Source organism: Mobula birostris, chromosome 2 (genome assembly GCF_030028105.1).
Source record: "Mobula birostris isolate sMobBir1 chromosome 2, sMobBir1.hap1, whole genome shotgun sequence".
NCBI lineage: Eukaryota > Metazoa > Chordata > Chondrichthyes > Myliobatiformes > Myliobatidae > Mobula > Mobula birostris.
The window spans coordinates 129,630,540-129,647,134 of NC_092371.1; the positions used below are offsets into that span (position 1 = coordinate 129,630,540).

General features: G+C 44.9%; 1 protein-coding gene across 1 annotated transcript in view; it reads right to left on the minus strand.

The window, feature by feature from the left end:
* Window positions 1-16,595, minus strand: part of lin9 (lin-9 DREAM MuvB core complex component) — a 183,983-nt gene that overhangs the window by 49,098 nt on the left and 118,290 nt on the right. The window contains exons 3-7 of the mRNA XM_072248075.1: window positions 16,246-16,340; window positions 4,158-4,265; window positions 2,934-3,067; window positions 2,713-2,838; window positions 1,550-1,707 (exon numbers count right to left, since the gene is read on the minus strand). Coding sequence (XP_072104176.1) covers window positions 1,550-1,707; window positions 2,713-2,838; window positions 2,934-3,067; window positions 4,158-4,265; window positions 16,246-16,340 — 621 coding nt within the window. The remainder of the gene's footprint in view (window positions 1-1,549; window positions 1,708-2,712; window positions 2,839-2,933; window positions 3,068-4,157; window positions 4,266-16,245; window positions 16,341-16,595) is intronic.

The window sequence follows — 16,595 nt, forward strand, 5'->3', positions numbered from 1 at the left end:
AACCCCCCTCCTCAGTACCCTCCATCAGACCAAAGATACAAAACTCTGAAGGCACTTCCATCAAGCTCAAGACAGCTTCTACCCTGCTGTTGTAAGACTATTGAACCATCCCCATGTTCAATAAGATTGACTGTTGACCATGCAATCTACTTTGTTATGGCTTTGTATCTTGTTGTCTACCTCCAATGCACACGCTTTGTAACTAATACTTCCAAGTGCGCATGCGCCGGTCATGCATGCAGCCTGTTACAGCCGTTCCGACAAGTATTCTTACTTTTTTCTTCTTACTTTTTAACTTACGTTATTTTTTGTTTTTTTTTTTGCACGGTAACATGTTGAAGCTGCACCCTCTCTAACATGCTGGTAGAGAGAGTTTTATTTGGGTTTTTAGCGCTGGAAATAGTTACATTCAGACACGTCTCATTAGCGGGGCAGAAGCATGGTCGCATTGTTTATTCCAGGGACCAGCTGATTGCACTGATGCCGGCCGGTTTAGCGAGCAGAGCAGCGGACACCCCTGCTGAAATCTGGAGGAAAACACACAGAGGATGCAGAGGGGGATCACAAAGTCGAGGAAAGAGGACCGGGTCGAGACAACAGAGACTTATGGAGAAGAGGAGTTCGGTGGGTAATAAAATGGACGCGTTCACGGCGCTAGCCAGGCGTCAGAGAACATTTCGGGAGTGCAGTGTTATGTGTTTTACTGGAACGGGGCTGCACGAGGACATACCCGATCAAAACTTCTCCATGGACGGCTTCCAGACCATTCGGGCTGACCGGAAGTGCACTGAGAGCGGTAAGCGTAAAGGAGTTGGGGGCTTACTGCTCTGGTTAACAACAGATGGTGCAATCCAGGTCATATTACGATCGAGGAACGTGTTTGTAGACCAGATATTGAACCTTTTGCTGATGGACCCCAGCCATATTCCACCGAGATACAACACTGGGCATCACGGGAGGTTGTTCCTGCCTCTGGCCATCGAACTTTGCAGCTCCTCCCGTGGAGGGTCAGACACCCTGAGCCAGTAGGCTGGTCTTGAACTTATTTCTATCTGGCATAGTTTGCATTTTGTTGTTTGATTGTTTGTGGTTTTTTGTATTGCTATATTTATGCTCTATTCTTGGTTGGTGCGGCTGTAATGAAATCCAATTTCCCTCGGGATCAATAAAATATATCTGTCTATCTATCTATCTATCTATTCTGCATTGTGTTATTGTTTTCCCTCGTACTGTCTCAATGCACTGCTGTGCTGAAATGATCAGTACGGATGGCACACAAAATATTTTCATTGTACCTTGGTACATATGACAATAAACCAAATCACCTTCATAATTTATTATATTTCTACAAGTCCTTCCTCAATGACTTCTACATCAAGGAAAATAAATCCAATCTTTCCAATATCTGCTCACAAGTGAAACTCTCTATCCTAAAAATAACACCTTGGTAAATGGAGAAGCAGGGATAAAAACATTATCTATGCTTACAACACTGTAGCTGCTGAACTGGCTTTGCAACTGGAATATTAGTCTCTGGGAATGGACTTACCGGTAACTTTTGTCCCTATAACTAGCGGTAATGGGATTTCATCTGGGAGGTCTTTGTACTGGGAGAGCTCTGTCACTTTCCTCTGCTGCAGGAGTCGGATCTTCTGTCGCTTGTGTTGCAAAGCAGACCGCTCTTCTGCAAAGAAAGCCGCTGAACAGCTGCAACACAGGATAAAGTGTTACAACCGTAGAGACTGTGTCTCTAACTCAATGACAGTAATCAACAGGCTATTGAATGTGACCTCATGTGGGTTGCCATAACAATGAAATAAAAACTTGCATTTTTTACAGTATGCTGTTTTGTTTTCCAATAACTAGAGCACAGAGTGCCAAGAGAATCTAAGTCCACAGTGAATAAGTAACTCAGTGGTTAATACAAGAGTCCAGCTTACATCTATTCTAGATCTTTTCATCTGTCATTTCTATATTGGTGGTATCTAGTGTATTGTTCTTCCCTCAGTGCTTTTAACTCATGTCTTTACTGTTGTTTGTCTCTGCAATGCAGACAAATTAAGGCAGTGGCTTTAATTTAGAGTGGTGCGGTGGGGCTGCTGGGGACATTGCTGCATGCTTGTTGGGATGGGCTGAGGGTGAAATATCCAGATGCTTTCCCATGGAGAGTGCAGTTCGTCAAGTAGGCACATGAAGTGGTTTTGGATTGTTCTAGGAAAGCTTCAGAAGTGACTGCCTCGGTACTTCCAACACAGTTGCCTCAGCACAAGCCAATGGGAAAATAAAGAGCTGATGAATCTACACAGAAGCAATGGCAACCATGTCATCACATGCTTCGTGACCCTGGCTGGGTGCAATATACTTGCCCCCTGCTTATGGCAAAATATTTTGCCTTTTTCTAATGAAGTTTAGCACAACCAATGACTACAACAAACAAATCCATCTTCTTATCATCCCAGTGACTTGAATGATGTAGCAGGACTTAATTTATTACTGATAGGCAGCAACTTTACACCATGTAACTGAGATGGCAAGTCACCCATCGGGAGGGGGGGGGGTTAATTGAGTCACCCTGTTGATGTTTTCAATAAACCAGCTGCTTTAGTTTACTCCTGACAACCCAAAGATAAAATCCAATTTCACCCCTTGCCTTGACCTTCCTAATGACAGAAGCACTGTATACAGATCTCTGCCTCCCTCCGCAGCACTTACCGCCTTGGTTTCCCCATTAACCTCCTGATCTTCCCCCACTCCACTCTGGTTAGCTTCCTGGTTTTTAGATTTGGAAAGGACTCCTTCAGGCATACACAGAAATCATTATCCCCCTCGAAAAGTGGCCTAGGAAATGGAACAGACCAGGATTTACACACATACACAAAAGGTGAGGAACCCAGAGCTTGTAGACAGAGTTTAGAGAGTCTGAAAAAGCATACTTGTCAATGTTTGAGTAAAACCACTCATAGATGCACCACTTGTGTGCCTTAGGCAGCTTCAATAGATTCCGTAGACGTAACCCAATCTTCTGGGCTACCTTCTTGTCTGGTGTTGCCAAGGTCGCTGAAAATTTCTGTTGAGAGAGTACAGAGCATTGCAAATGGTGAAAGAGTCCAAAAACGTAAGTTTGCATACTGTTGAGAAAGCTTGAATCCGACACCCACATATGGTCTAGCCCAGCCCCAAAACTCCAGCTGTCCAAGGATGTCCATGTTGTCACTGACATCTGAATTGCTAAGTGTCCCTCTGTTTTACACCAAGGTTTCTCTTACAAGGAATGGAGATCTTAAAATAGCTAAGAATTAGCTTCAAAAGCAAGCAGTCAACCACAGGAAAGGGAGGCCATGCAGATGCAGTGTCTGTGGGATGTTATTGGCGAGAGCGGCAGATCTTCATGGTAAAATCTTTAGTATAATGGACAAGAATGGATGACCTGCCTAACTATAGTCAGTTCTTCCAAAAAAAATCTCTTCAAAAATTTAGGATCGGTTAATTGAGCTGAATCCTTTGGGTTCAATGCCTCCTCTTGCCTGTGGTGGTCACAGAACATTCTACTATACTATCACTCTTTCAGTGTCTGCTGTCAGAGTGAACTAGTGCCCTCTTGCCCAGTTGTGGCTTAATTAGCATTTAGCAATGTTCCATATCGTAGAAAGTCCCTTGGTTCAGTACCTTTCAAAGCTGATAGGACTTGACTAGGCACTTTCAGCCTCTGATACTGAAGATGAGATCAAGGTTCCTCCCAAAACTATTTGTCAGGCTCAGTGCTACATCCTGGTAAGAGCTGTTCACTTGGATGAGAAGATCATGGATTTTAGGTTTTTCTATCATGACTTCACAGGGTCCCATCCTTTGGTAAGAACAGGGAGCACTCAAAATCTGTCATCATTTATCTTACACTGTCCTATTTGAGAGCATTTTGTCAGCATGTTAACAGATACACCTCTCTGGAGAATGACAGAGAAGAGTCACTTGCTAAACAGGGATGGAGAGGCAGGAGGATTGACAAACTTCTTTAAGGCTGATAGGCTATTGGAAAAAAGCCAGCAAGTAGCCTTTAAACCAAGACAAGGTGCCTCTTACCCGTAAATTGCGTGGCTGATTTTGAAACAGCATCAATCTGTTACAAAACGAAAATTTATTTAAAGCAAAAGAGGTCCCACCTGAGGATGCATGGCAATACGTTGGTTCCTCTTGGGAGACTTGGTGTTCTGTAGTTGCCTCTCGTCCTCTTCATTGAAGAATCGGCTCCTCTTTGTGCTTCTTGTTGGCTAAATAGATTGAACATTTCATAAGAACAGCCAAATGCAGCAAGCCTTCCGACACAAACACGGAAATATTGGATTGCCACAACCCATAAAGAAAATTAGTGATGTGCTATTTAACGTGGACATCATAGCCGGTGTTGTTCCAGTTTCAGCTGCAGTTTCACACACTTCCCCTAGACAGTGATCTGCAGCGGGAATCATGGGCTAGCTTTTAAAACAGAACACTAAAATCGATTGGTCACCATCCAAACTGAAAATAGCACCCATGGTTTTCGAATTGGGTACCATTCTGACTCACATTTGGACTTCAGGAGTGAACTAACCTTTATCCAATCAGACTGAAATGGATGAGAAGAGACAGAAGTCTCCAGTAGAGCCCTGTTTGCGAGTGGGGGATACCAAACTGCTCTTCCTAGAGCCTGGAACATTCCTATACTCAGAGCACAATCTTTATTCAGGTCTAGATTTATGGCCCCTTCCCAAATCACCTCAAATCAAATGGCTTCTTAGATCATTCTAGTGGGCTATTAAAGGTGCGGTTTAGCTGCCACTATTGCTTGGAACATTAACATGTCGACCTTTTTAGACAAGACTACAGATTTCCTACCCTAATAAACGTTGGCAAACCAAATGAGTTTTAACACCAACCTAGACCGGGCTATAGCACAGTACAGGCCCATCAGCCCACAATGTTGTGCTGACCTTTTTACCTACTCCAAGATTAATTTAATCTTCCCTCCTACATAGCCCTCTATTCTCTTATCATCCACGAGCCTATCCAAGAGTCTCATAAATGGCCCTGATGTACCTGCCTCTGCCACCACCCATGCCAGTGCGTTCCATGCCCTATTTATTTACATATTATTTGTTTTTATTTAGAGATACAGCATGGAATAGGCCTTTCCAGCCCAAAGAGATGCATTGCCCAGCAACCAGCTATTTAATATTAGTCTAATCACAGGAAAATTATAATGACCAATTAACCTACTAACCAGCAACACACATAAAAGTTGCTGGTGAACGCAGCATCTCTAGGAAGAGGTACAGTCGACATTTCGGGCCGAGACCCTTCGTCAGGACTAACTGAAGGAAGAGCTAGTAAGAGATTAGAAAGTTGGAGGGGGAGGGGGGATCCAAAATGATAGGAGAAGACAGGAGGGGGAGGGATGGAGCCAAGAGCTGGACAGGTGATTGGCAAAAGGATCATGAGAGGATCATGGGACAGGAAGCCCAGGGAGAAGGAAAAGGAAGGAGGTGGGCAAGGAGTATAGTGAGAGGGACAGAGGGAGAAAAAGAAGAGAGAAAAAAAGAATGTGTGTATATAAATAAATAATGGATGGGGTACGAGGGGGAGGTGGGGCATTAGCAGAAGTTTGAGAAGTCAATGTTCATGCCATCAGGTTGGAGGCTACCCAGACGGAATATAAGGTGTTGTTCCTCCAACCTGAGTGTGGCTTCATCTTTATAGTAGAGGAGGCCATGGATAGACATATCAGAATGGGAATGGGATGTGGAATTAAAATGTGTGGCCACTGGGAGATCCTGCTTTCTCTGGCGGACAGAGCGTAGGTGTTCAGCGAAATGATCTCCCAGTCTGTGCCGGGTCTCACCAATGTATAGAAGGCCACATTGGGAGCACCGGATGCAGTATATCACCCCAGCCGACTCACAGGTGAAGTGTTGCCTCACCTGGAAGGACTGTCTGGGGCCCTGAATGGTGGTCAGGGAGGAAGTGTAAGGGCATGTGTAGCACTTGTTCTGCTTACAAAGATAAGTGCCAGGAGGGAGATCGGTGGGAAGGGATGGGTGGGACGAATGGACAAGGGAGTCGCATAGGGAGTGATCCCTGCGGAAAGCGGGGGGGGGGGGGGGAGGGAAAGATGTGCTTAGTGGCGGGATCCCGTTGGAAGCGGCGGAAGTTACGCAGAATTATATGTTGGACCCGGAGGCTGGTGGGGTGGTAGGTGAGGGCCAGGGGAACCCTATTCCTAGTGGGGTGGCGGGAGGATGGAGTGAGAGCAGATGTGCGTGAAATGGGGGAGATGCGTTTGAGAGCAGAGTTGATGGTGGAGGAAGGGAAGCCCCTTTCTTTAAAAAAGGAGGACATCTCCCTCATCCTGGAATGAAAAGCCTTATCCTGAGAGCAGAAGTGGCGGAGACGGAGGAATTGCGAGAAGGGGATGGCATTTTTGCAAGAGACAGGGTGAGAAGAGGAATAGTCCAGATAGCTGTGAGAGTCAGTAGGCTTATAGTAGACATCCGCATCTGCAGATTTCCTCGTGTTAACCTACTAACCAGCATGTCTTTGGACTGTAGAAGGAAACCAGAGCACTTGGAGGAAACTCACACTGTTCATGCGAATGTACAAACTCCTTTCAGACAGCAACAGAATTGAACTCCCAAACTCCAGAACACCCTGAGCTGTAATAGCGTCATGCCAACTGTTACTGTTATGCTCCTACTTCTGATATCCCACCAATAATTTCCTTGAATCACCTGAAAATTGTCATCTCTGATACAATTAGCTGTTGCAGCCCCAGCAAAAAGCCATTGGCTGTTCAGTCTATCCATGTGTTACTATTTTGTATCCTTCTATCAAGTCACCTCTCCTCATCCTTTGCTCCACAGAGTAAAGCCCTAGCTCACAAAACCTTTCTTCATAAGATATGCTCTCTAATCCAGGCAGCATCCTGGTGAATCTCCTCTGCACCCTCTCTAAAGCTTCCATATCCTTCCTATTATGAGGCGAATAGAATTGTACACAATACTCCAAGTGTGGTCTAACCAGAGTTTTAGAGAGCTGCAACATCACCTTGTGGTTCTTGAACTCAATCCCCTGACTAATCACAGCCAATACAAAAAGATGTCTTCTTAACCACCCTATCAAAAGGCATATTAATTTAGAGAGATTTATGGACATCGATCTCAAGATCCCTTCATTCCTCCACATTGCTAAAAATTCTGCCACTAACCTTGCACTCTGGTTTCGTGTTCAACCTTCCAAAGTGCATCATTTTACACTCCTCTGGAATGAACTCTATCTGCCACTTCTCAGTCTAGCTCTGCATCCCATCAATGTCCTGTTGTAATCTAAAACAACCTTCTACATTATCTACAACACCATCAACCTTTGCGTCATTCACAAAATTATTAACTCACCCTTCCATTTCCTTATCAAAGTCACATATAAAAATCATAAAGAGCAGGGGTCCCAGCACAGATCTCCGTGGAACACCAGTAGTCATGGTCTTCCAGGCAGAATATGCTTCATCTACTATCATCCTCTGCCTTCTGAGGGCAAGCCAATTCTGAATCTACATAGCCAAGTTTCCCTGGATTCCCTGATTGCACATTCTGAATGAACCTACCATGGGGAACCTTGTTGAATGCCTTATGAAAATCCATAAACACATTCACCACTCTACCTTCATCAATTTCTATTGTTACTTCCTCAAGTCATCAATCAGGCATGTGAGGCATGACCTGACACTCACAAAGCTATGCTGACTATCGCAAATCAGAATATGTTTCCGTAAATGTTTCTCCTGGCTACTTTATAACTCTCAAGAACCCCCTCTGGTCCTTGCTTCCTAAACCTTAAGTATGCTTCTTTCTTTTCTTGAATAGATGTTCCACTTCTCGTCAACAACAGTTCCTTCATGCTTCCTTCTTTCCTGCTTCAATGGGATAAACCTATCTAGAACCCCAATGCAAGTGCTCCCTAAACCACCTCTACATTTCCATTGTACATTTCCCTGAAAACATTTATTCCCAATTTACACTCCAAAGTTCTTCCTTAATAGCATCATAATTCCCCCTCCCCAATTAAATACTTTCCCAGGCTGTCTGCTCCTATCCCTAATCTCAGGCTATGCTAAAGGTCTGAGAGTTGTGGTAACACTGTCTCCGAAATGTTCACCCATCGAGAGATTGTCACCTGACCAGGTTCATTGCTAGTATTAAATTCAGCATGACCTCTCTGCATATTGTGTCAGACATCCTTCCTGGACACAATTGACAAATTCTGCCCCATCTAAATCTTTTGCACTAAGGAACAGCCAATCAATGTTAGGGAAGTTGAAGTCACCCACAACAACAACCCTGTTATAGACACAGAACACAGAAAACCTATAGCACAATACAGGCCCTTCAGCCCACAATGCTGTGCCCAACATGTACTTACTTTAGAAATTACCTAGGGTTACCCATAACCCTCTGTTTTTCTGAGCTCCATGTACCTATCCAGGAGTCTCTTAAAAGACCCTATCATTTCCGCCTCCACCACTGTCACCAGCAGCCCATTCCACGCACTCACCACTCTGCATAAAAAAAACTTACCCTGACATCTCCTCTGTACCTACTTCCAAGCACCTTAAAACTGTGCCCTCTCGTGTTAGCTATTTCAGCCCTGGGAAAAAGCCTCCAACTCTCCACACGATCAATGCCTCTCATCATCTTATCCACCTCTATCAGGTCACCTCTCATTCTGTCGCTCCAAGGAGAAAAGGTTGAGTTCACTCAACCTATTCTCATAAGGCATGGTCCCCAATCCAGGCAACATCCTTTTAAATTTCCTCTGCACCCTTTCTATGGTTTCCACGTCCTTCTTGTAGTGAGGCAACCAGAAGTGAGCACGGCACTCCAAGTGGGGTCTGACCAGGGCCCCACATAGCTGCAACATTACCTCTCGGCTCGTAAACTTAATCTCACGGTTGAAGAAGGCCAATGCACCATATGCCTTCTTAACCACAGAGTCAACCTGCATAGCAGCTTTGACTGTCCTATGGACTCGGACCCCAAGATCCCTCTGATCCTTCACACTGTCAAGAGTCTTACCATTAATACTATATTCTGCCATCATATTTGACTTACTAAAATGAACCACCTCACATTTATCTGGATTGAACTCCATCTGTCATTTCTCAGCCAGTTTTGCATCCTATCGATCTCCTGCAAACCCGTTCTAGATCCACACAGCATTGTCCCCTTGGATCCTATGCCTCCTTACTTTCTCAATAAGCCTTGCATGGGGTACCTTGTCAAATGCCTTGCTAAAATTCATATACACTACATCTACAGCTCTGTCTTCATCAATGTGTTTAGTCACATCCTCAAAAAATTCAATCAAGCTCGTAAGGCACGACCTGCCTTTGACAAAGCCATGCTGACTATTCCTAATCATATTATGCCTCTCTAAATGTTCATAAATCTTGCCTCTCAGGATCTTCTCCATCAACTTATCAACCACTGAAGTAAGACTCACTGGCCTATAATTTCCTGGGCTATTTCGACTCCCTTTCTTGAATAAGGGACAACATCCGCAACCCTCCAATCATCTGGAACCTCTCCCGTCCTCATTGATGATGCAAAGTTCATCGCCAGAGGCTCAGCAACCTCCTCCCTCGCTTCCTACAGTAACCTGGGGTACGTCCTGTCCGGTCCCGGAGACTTATCCAACTTGATGCTTTCCAAAAGCTCCAGCATCCTCTTCCTTAATATCTACATGCTCATATTGTGTCAGGAAACCTTCCTGAACACACCTAACAAACTCCACCCCATCTAAACCCCTTGCTCTAGAGAGATGCGAGTCAAGGAGGAGAAGATGGCAGCGCGTGCGGCTTCTCCGGTGAATGATATCTGTAATCCATCAAGTAGGGGACCGAAAACAACAGAAAATCTGCAGATGCTGGAAATTCAAGCAACACACATAAAAGTTGCTGGTGAACGCAGCAGGCCAGGCAGCATCTCTAGGAAGAGGTGCAATCAACGTTTCAGGCTGAGACCCTTCATCAGGACTAACTGAAGGAAGAGTGAGTAAGGGATTTGAAAGTTGGAGGGGGAGGGGGAGATCCAAAATGATAGGAGAAGACAGGAGGGGGAGGGATGGAGCCAAGAGCTGGACAGGTGATAGACAAAAGGGATACGAGAGGATCATGAGACAGGAGGTCCGGGAAGAAAGACAAGGGGGGGGGGACCCAGAGGATGGGCAAGGGGTATATTCAGAGGGACAGAGGGAGAAAAAGGAGAGTGAGAGAAAGAATGTGTGTATAAAAATAAGTAACAGATGGGGTACGAGGGGGAGGTGGGGCATTAGCGGAAGTTAGAGAAGTCGATGTTCATGCCATCAGGTTGGAGGCTAACCAGACGGAATATAAGGTGTTGTTCCTCCAACCTGAGTGTGGCTTCATCTTTAGTAGGGGACCGTGCACAATTCTGATTTGATGCAGATGGATGTGAGAGTACAGAGGAACATCTGGAAAACTTCTGAAATGCCCGCTTCGCTGCCGCTGCTAATGTGTGGCAACCAGAATCTCCGGAGCAGAAGGCCCCGAATCCTCAGCTTTGCTTGTTTCGGCGGCCGGGGCAAGGTCGAAGGCGCTTGGCAAAGGATGGCGCTCGGGAGGCTGTATCGGAGGGGCTGGTTGGAGGTTCGAAGTCTTCGGACGGACGGACTCAGTGTCAGCTGTGGTCCACTGCTTCCAAGACATCGGCAAGTTGACGGTGCCTGGAGGTTTATGGCAGGGAGTTTCTCCCTTTTGCCACCGCTATCGGGGACTCGGGAATCGATCGACTTGGGGACTTTGAGACTATTTTTAAACCATGCCCATGGTTTGTTCTTCATCAAATTATGGTATTGCTTTGCACTGCCGTAACTATATGTTATAATTATGTGGTTCTGTCAGTGTTAGTCTTTGGTTTGTCCTGTTTTCTGTGATATCACTCCAGAGAAACATTCTATCATTTCTTAATGCATGTATGCATTTCTAAATGACAATAAAAGAGGACTGAGTATTCTCATAATCTAATATTTGGGAAATTAAAATCTCCCACCATGACAACCCTGTTGTTATTACACCTTCCAGAATCTGTCTCCCTATCTGCTCCTCAATGTCCCTGTTATTATTGGGTGGTCTATAAAAAAACACCCAGTAGAGTTATTGACCCCTTCCTGTTTTCAACTTCTACCCACGAGACTCAGTAGACAATCCCTCCATGACTTTCTCCTTTTCTGTAGCTGTGACACTATCTCTGAGCAGCAGTGCCACACCCCCACATCTTTTGCCACCCTCCCTGTCCTTTCTGAAACATCTAAAGCCTGGCACTCTAGTAACCATTCCTGCCCCTGAGCCATCCAAGTCTCTGTAATGGCCACAACATCATAGCTCCAAGTACTGATCCACGCTCTAAGCTCATCCGCTTTGTTCATGATACTCCTTGCATTAAAATAGACACATCTCAAGCCATCGGTTTGAGCGCATTTCTTATCACCTGCTTATCCTCCCTCTCGCACTGTCTACAAGTTTTCTCGATTGGTGAGTCAACCGCCCCTTCCTCCATCTCTTCAGTTCGGTTCCCACCTCCAGCAATTCTAGTTTAAACTCTCCCCAATAGCCTTAGCAAACCTCCCTGCCAGGATATTGGTCCCCCTTGGATCCAAGTGCAACCTGTCCTTTTTGTACAGATCATGCCTGCCCCAAAAGAGGTTCCAATGATCCAGAAATCTGAATCCCTACCGGCTGCTCCAATCTCTCAGCCACACATTTATCCTCCATCTCACTATTCCTATACTCACTGCCACGTGGCACAGGTAGTAATCTCAAGATTACTACCTTTGAAGCCCTGCCTCTCAACTTCCTTCCTAATTCCATGTAGTCAGTTTTCAGGACCTCCTTCCTTTTCCTACCTATGTTGTTGGTACCAATATGTACCACGACCTCTGGCTGTTCACCTTCGCACTTCAGGATATCGTGGACACGATCAGAAACATCCCAGACCCTGGCGCCTGGGAGGTAAACTACCATTTGCGTTTCTCTCCTGTGTGCATAGAATTACCTGTCTGACCCCCTAACCGTTCAGTCCCCTATCACTGCTGCCATCCTCTTCCTTTCCCTACCCTTCTAAGCCACAGTGCCAGACCGTGCCAGAGGCACGGCCACTGTTGCTTCCCGCAGGTAGGCCATTCCCCCCCAACAGTACTCAAACAGGAGTACTTATTGTTAAGGGGTACTCTCTAGTATCTGACTCTTGCCCTTCCTTCTCCTGACTGTTACCCACTTATCTGTCTCCTGAGGCCCTGGTGTGACTACCTGCCTATAGTTCCTCTCTATCACCTCCTCATTTTCCCTGACCAGACAAAGGTCATCGAGCTGCGTCTCTAGTTCCTTAACCTGGTCTCTAAGGAGCTGCAGCTCGACACACTTGATGCAGATGTGACCTTCCGGGAGGCTGGGAGTCTCCCGGACTTCCCACATCTAACACCTAGAACAGAACACCAGCTTCACACACATATTTCCTGTTGGTATTCCTCACAAGTAACTTACCTCGCCTTGACGCGTTATCTCCGAAGCCCCGGTGAGCCAAAGCCCTCCTACTCTGTCTCCCTCTACTCTGATGCCCGGTCTATAAAACAGTCTTCTTTTCAAATCCTTCCCGCTGGTCTAACTCGCTGACGTCCACGCGCTTTCGCAGGTTATTTTCACACCTTTCCAAAACCTATCTACTGATCTTCTCCTCCGTGTCTCAGTTGCTATTGGGGAGTGGGGGTGGGGGTGGGGGTGGGGGGGCTATAGAATACTCCCAACGGAGTGATTACTCCCTTCCTGTTTCTGACTTACACCCACTCTGACTCAGCAGATGATCCCTCCATGACGTCCTCCCTACTGCAGCGTGATAATGTTCCTGATTATTAACATCACTCTCACCTCTTTTACCCTGCTCCCTGTCCCTTTTGAAACATCCAGCAGCCATTCTGGCCCTTATGACAACCAAGTCACTGTAATAGCCAGAATTTCGTAGATCCATTTACTGACCCATACTCTATGTTCATCACCTTTGTTCCGGATACTTCCCACATTAAAGTCCATACATTTCACCCCACCCAAATGATTGCATATATTTATGCTCTATTCACTGCCAATCCTTCTTCACAGTCCCTCTACATGTTGTGTCTACTTTACATCAACTGCTCTATCCTCTGACCTGTCAGTCTAGTTCCCATCTCCCTGCCAACCTCGTCTACATCCTTCCCAATAGCTCTAGCAAACCTGTCCACATGGACTTTGGTCCACCTTGTGTTCAGGTGTAACCATTCCTTTTGTACAGGTCATACCTTCCAAAGAAGAGAACACAATGGTCCAGAAATCTTAAGTCTTCAACACTGCACCAATTCTTCATCCAAACATTCATCTGTCTATCATCCTATCCTTACCCTGACTGGCGCATGACACGGACAGCAGTCAGAGATCACTGCCCTGTCCGCTCTCCTAACTACTGAACCCCCTGTCACCACAGCATTCCTTTCTCCCCCCTTCCCTACTGAGCCATAGAGCCAGACTAAGTACAAGAGACCTGGTTGCTGCAGCTTTCCCTGGTAGGTCACCTCCCTCAGTAGTTTCCAAAGCAGTATACTTGTTATTGAGGGGAATGGCCACAGGGGTACGCTGTACCATCTGCCTATTCCCTTTTCTTCTCCTGACAGTCACCCAGCTTCCTGCCTCGTGCAACAGGTGTGACTGCCTCCTCGTAGATCCTATCTCTGAATGAACAGTAGGTCATCCAGCTCCAGCTCCCGAACACAGTCTGAAGGAAGCTGCAACCAGATGCAACTCACAGATGTAGCCATCAGGGACATCACACATGGTGCAAACGGAGCATACCACTACCCTGGGGGCCACTGACCGATGGTCTACTTGATCTATGTAAAAATAAAGAAAAAGAAACTTGACAGAACATTCAATCTAGCTTCAGCCTCTTCTTGCTGAAGCCTCTTGAGCCAAGGCCTCAGTTCCCCACTCTAACCCTGTCCACACACATTATGCTCAGCGGGTCACAAAAACCTGCAGGAGCTCAGTGGGTCAGACAGCATCTATGGAGGGAAAAAGCAATTTACAAATTTTAGTTATTATTGCTGATACTGACTTTTTATTCAAGATCTATCAGATTAATTATGTGAATTGCTGACACTAAGCTTGGCTCTTAGAAGCCTGCAGGTAGAAGGAAGGCAGTAAATTTCACAGTTTCAGCAGAATGTACAGGGAACAGATGATACTATCAGCAAACTTTGAAACTTTTGCAAAACCCCTTGTCATTTAAAGTCTGGTGCATCCTGCTGCTACTGCACCATTGCTCACAACCCCCACAAAGCTGTTTATAAACTGATTCCAGGCTAATTCTTGGCTCCTCAGTGATTTTAAGCAGCTTGACAGACTGAGACCAACCAGCACAGCCAGATTGTGAGATCTGATTGCCAATACATTGAGCCCCCTGCTGTAACATTAATTTATAAACTGCTCATGTCACAGACCTTTAAGTGTCCCATTTACTAATGACATTTCCTGTTGCACCTTATTTATATTTACACAAGACCACTGACCCAACAGATTTGCATGCTGCACACTTAATTCCTTTCCCCACAGTGTGTGATACACTCCTATACTTAATTATCAAAGACAGCAACTTCTCACTTGTCTAACAGGCTACATAGATATGTGATACATTGTAACTTTCTGTTTTATATAAAACAAAAACCATGTGAAGGTGTCATCAATTCCCACCCAGGGCAGATGATAGCACAGATATTAGTACAGACCTACTATATATAAATGACCTTGGAGCTAAGATCATCAATCCAAGTTTAAAAATCACTTAATTTAAGTTTTAAATAATTTTTTTAAAAAGTTGCAAATAAAACCATATAAATAAAAAAATATTGAAAAATGTTAAAATTAGTATTATAACAATTACAGCACGGAAACAGGCCATCTCAGCCCTTCTAGTCCGAGCCAAAATATTAATATGGAAATGACGATCATTTTACCTTACTTAATGAAATTTCAAGCCATTTATGCAAGTAAATTAACTGACAGTTAGTTACTCTAAAGGAGTAACTGGTACAATCCTGTTACGCATGAATGCTACAACAAAAAGTAAATTAATTGTCTATAAGTTCTTGATAATCCTTCCATTTGTCTTCCACGCACAATAAATCCAGTAAGACCAGCAGGTCTGATGATTTGCCCATTATCCCTTCTGTGTACCAAAGGCTGGGTCATCCTCAGAGCCTAGACTAAATGCGGATGCTGTCCTTTTAACCGAATTTGATGCATTCTGGATGAGAATTTGCTTTTAGTGGTCACACCAGCTGGGGCTTCTACCCAACCACCTCTCCAATCTCGCCAACTGCACAACACAATGTCAGTTAATTCAGCAGAGTCCAAGGACTGAAGCAGGGGCCATCTTACTGTTTATGGGTCAGCCTTGGTTAGTCAGTAGAGGAGGAGTGGATACTTCCACCATCTGTAAGTGAAATGAATTAAACTATTGAACTGTAAAGCACAGGAACAGACTCTTCAGCCCATGGTGCCTGTGCCAACTGTGTTGTCAAATCAAACCAATGCTGTCAGCCTGCAATCATCCATATCTTGCATATTCATGTGCCTTCCTAATAGCCTCTTAAAAGTTACTCTTCCATCTGCTCCCACCACCTGCAAATTTCAGGCACCTGGTACTCTGTGTAAAAAAAAAACTTACCTTGCACATCCCATTTAAACTTCCCGCTCACAGCTAAAAAACTATGTACTCCGGTACTTTAACATTTCCAGCCTGGGGTAAAAATATTCACCACCTACCCTATCTCTGCCTCTTATAATTTATAAAATTTTAATAGGTCTCCCCTTAGCCTATGACATTCCAGAAAAAAAACAATCCAAGTTTGTCCAACCTCTTCTTGTAGCTAATACTCTCTCATCCAAGCAACATCCTGGAGAACCTCTTGCAACCTCTCCAAATCCTCCACATCCTCTCTGTAATGGGGTGACCTGAACCACACACAAAACTCCAAGTGTGGCCTAATCAAAGTTTTAAATCAACTGTGATTTTACCGGTTCAGTATTGTCAAATGCCTTTCGAGTGATGACTGACAGAATGGAGAGAACCACCGTACATTAAAAATTGCAATAATGGAAAATAAAACAAAATGACTTACAGTCTCAACAAAAGAGCAGGAGTTCCTTCCTTTCCATGGAGGAGTCTTGGGTAATGCAATGAACTTCTCATTCCATGTGTTGGACAAGCTTCCCTCTGTTGGAGCCAAAAGATGTCAGAATCAGTACTGAAACCATCTTAGCATGTTTAGCCTTCCCCATGCAAGTACCTGACAAATGCACAAGGGTGTAAGGTATTCATCAAAATGTGGAGACACTTCTCAGACTCAGCTAGCATATTAGTCGAGTAGACCAGAGATCTAATACCACATCTTAATGTACAGCCCCAACACTACAACTAACATACTAAAGGTTAGAACATTGAATACTACAGCACAGTACAGGCCCTTCA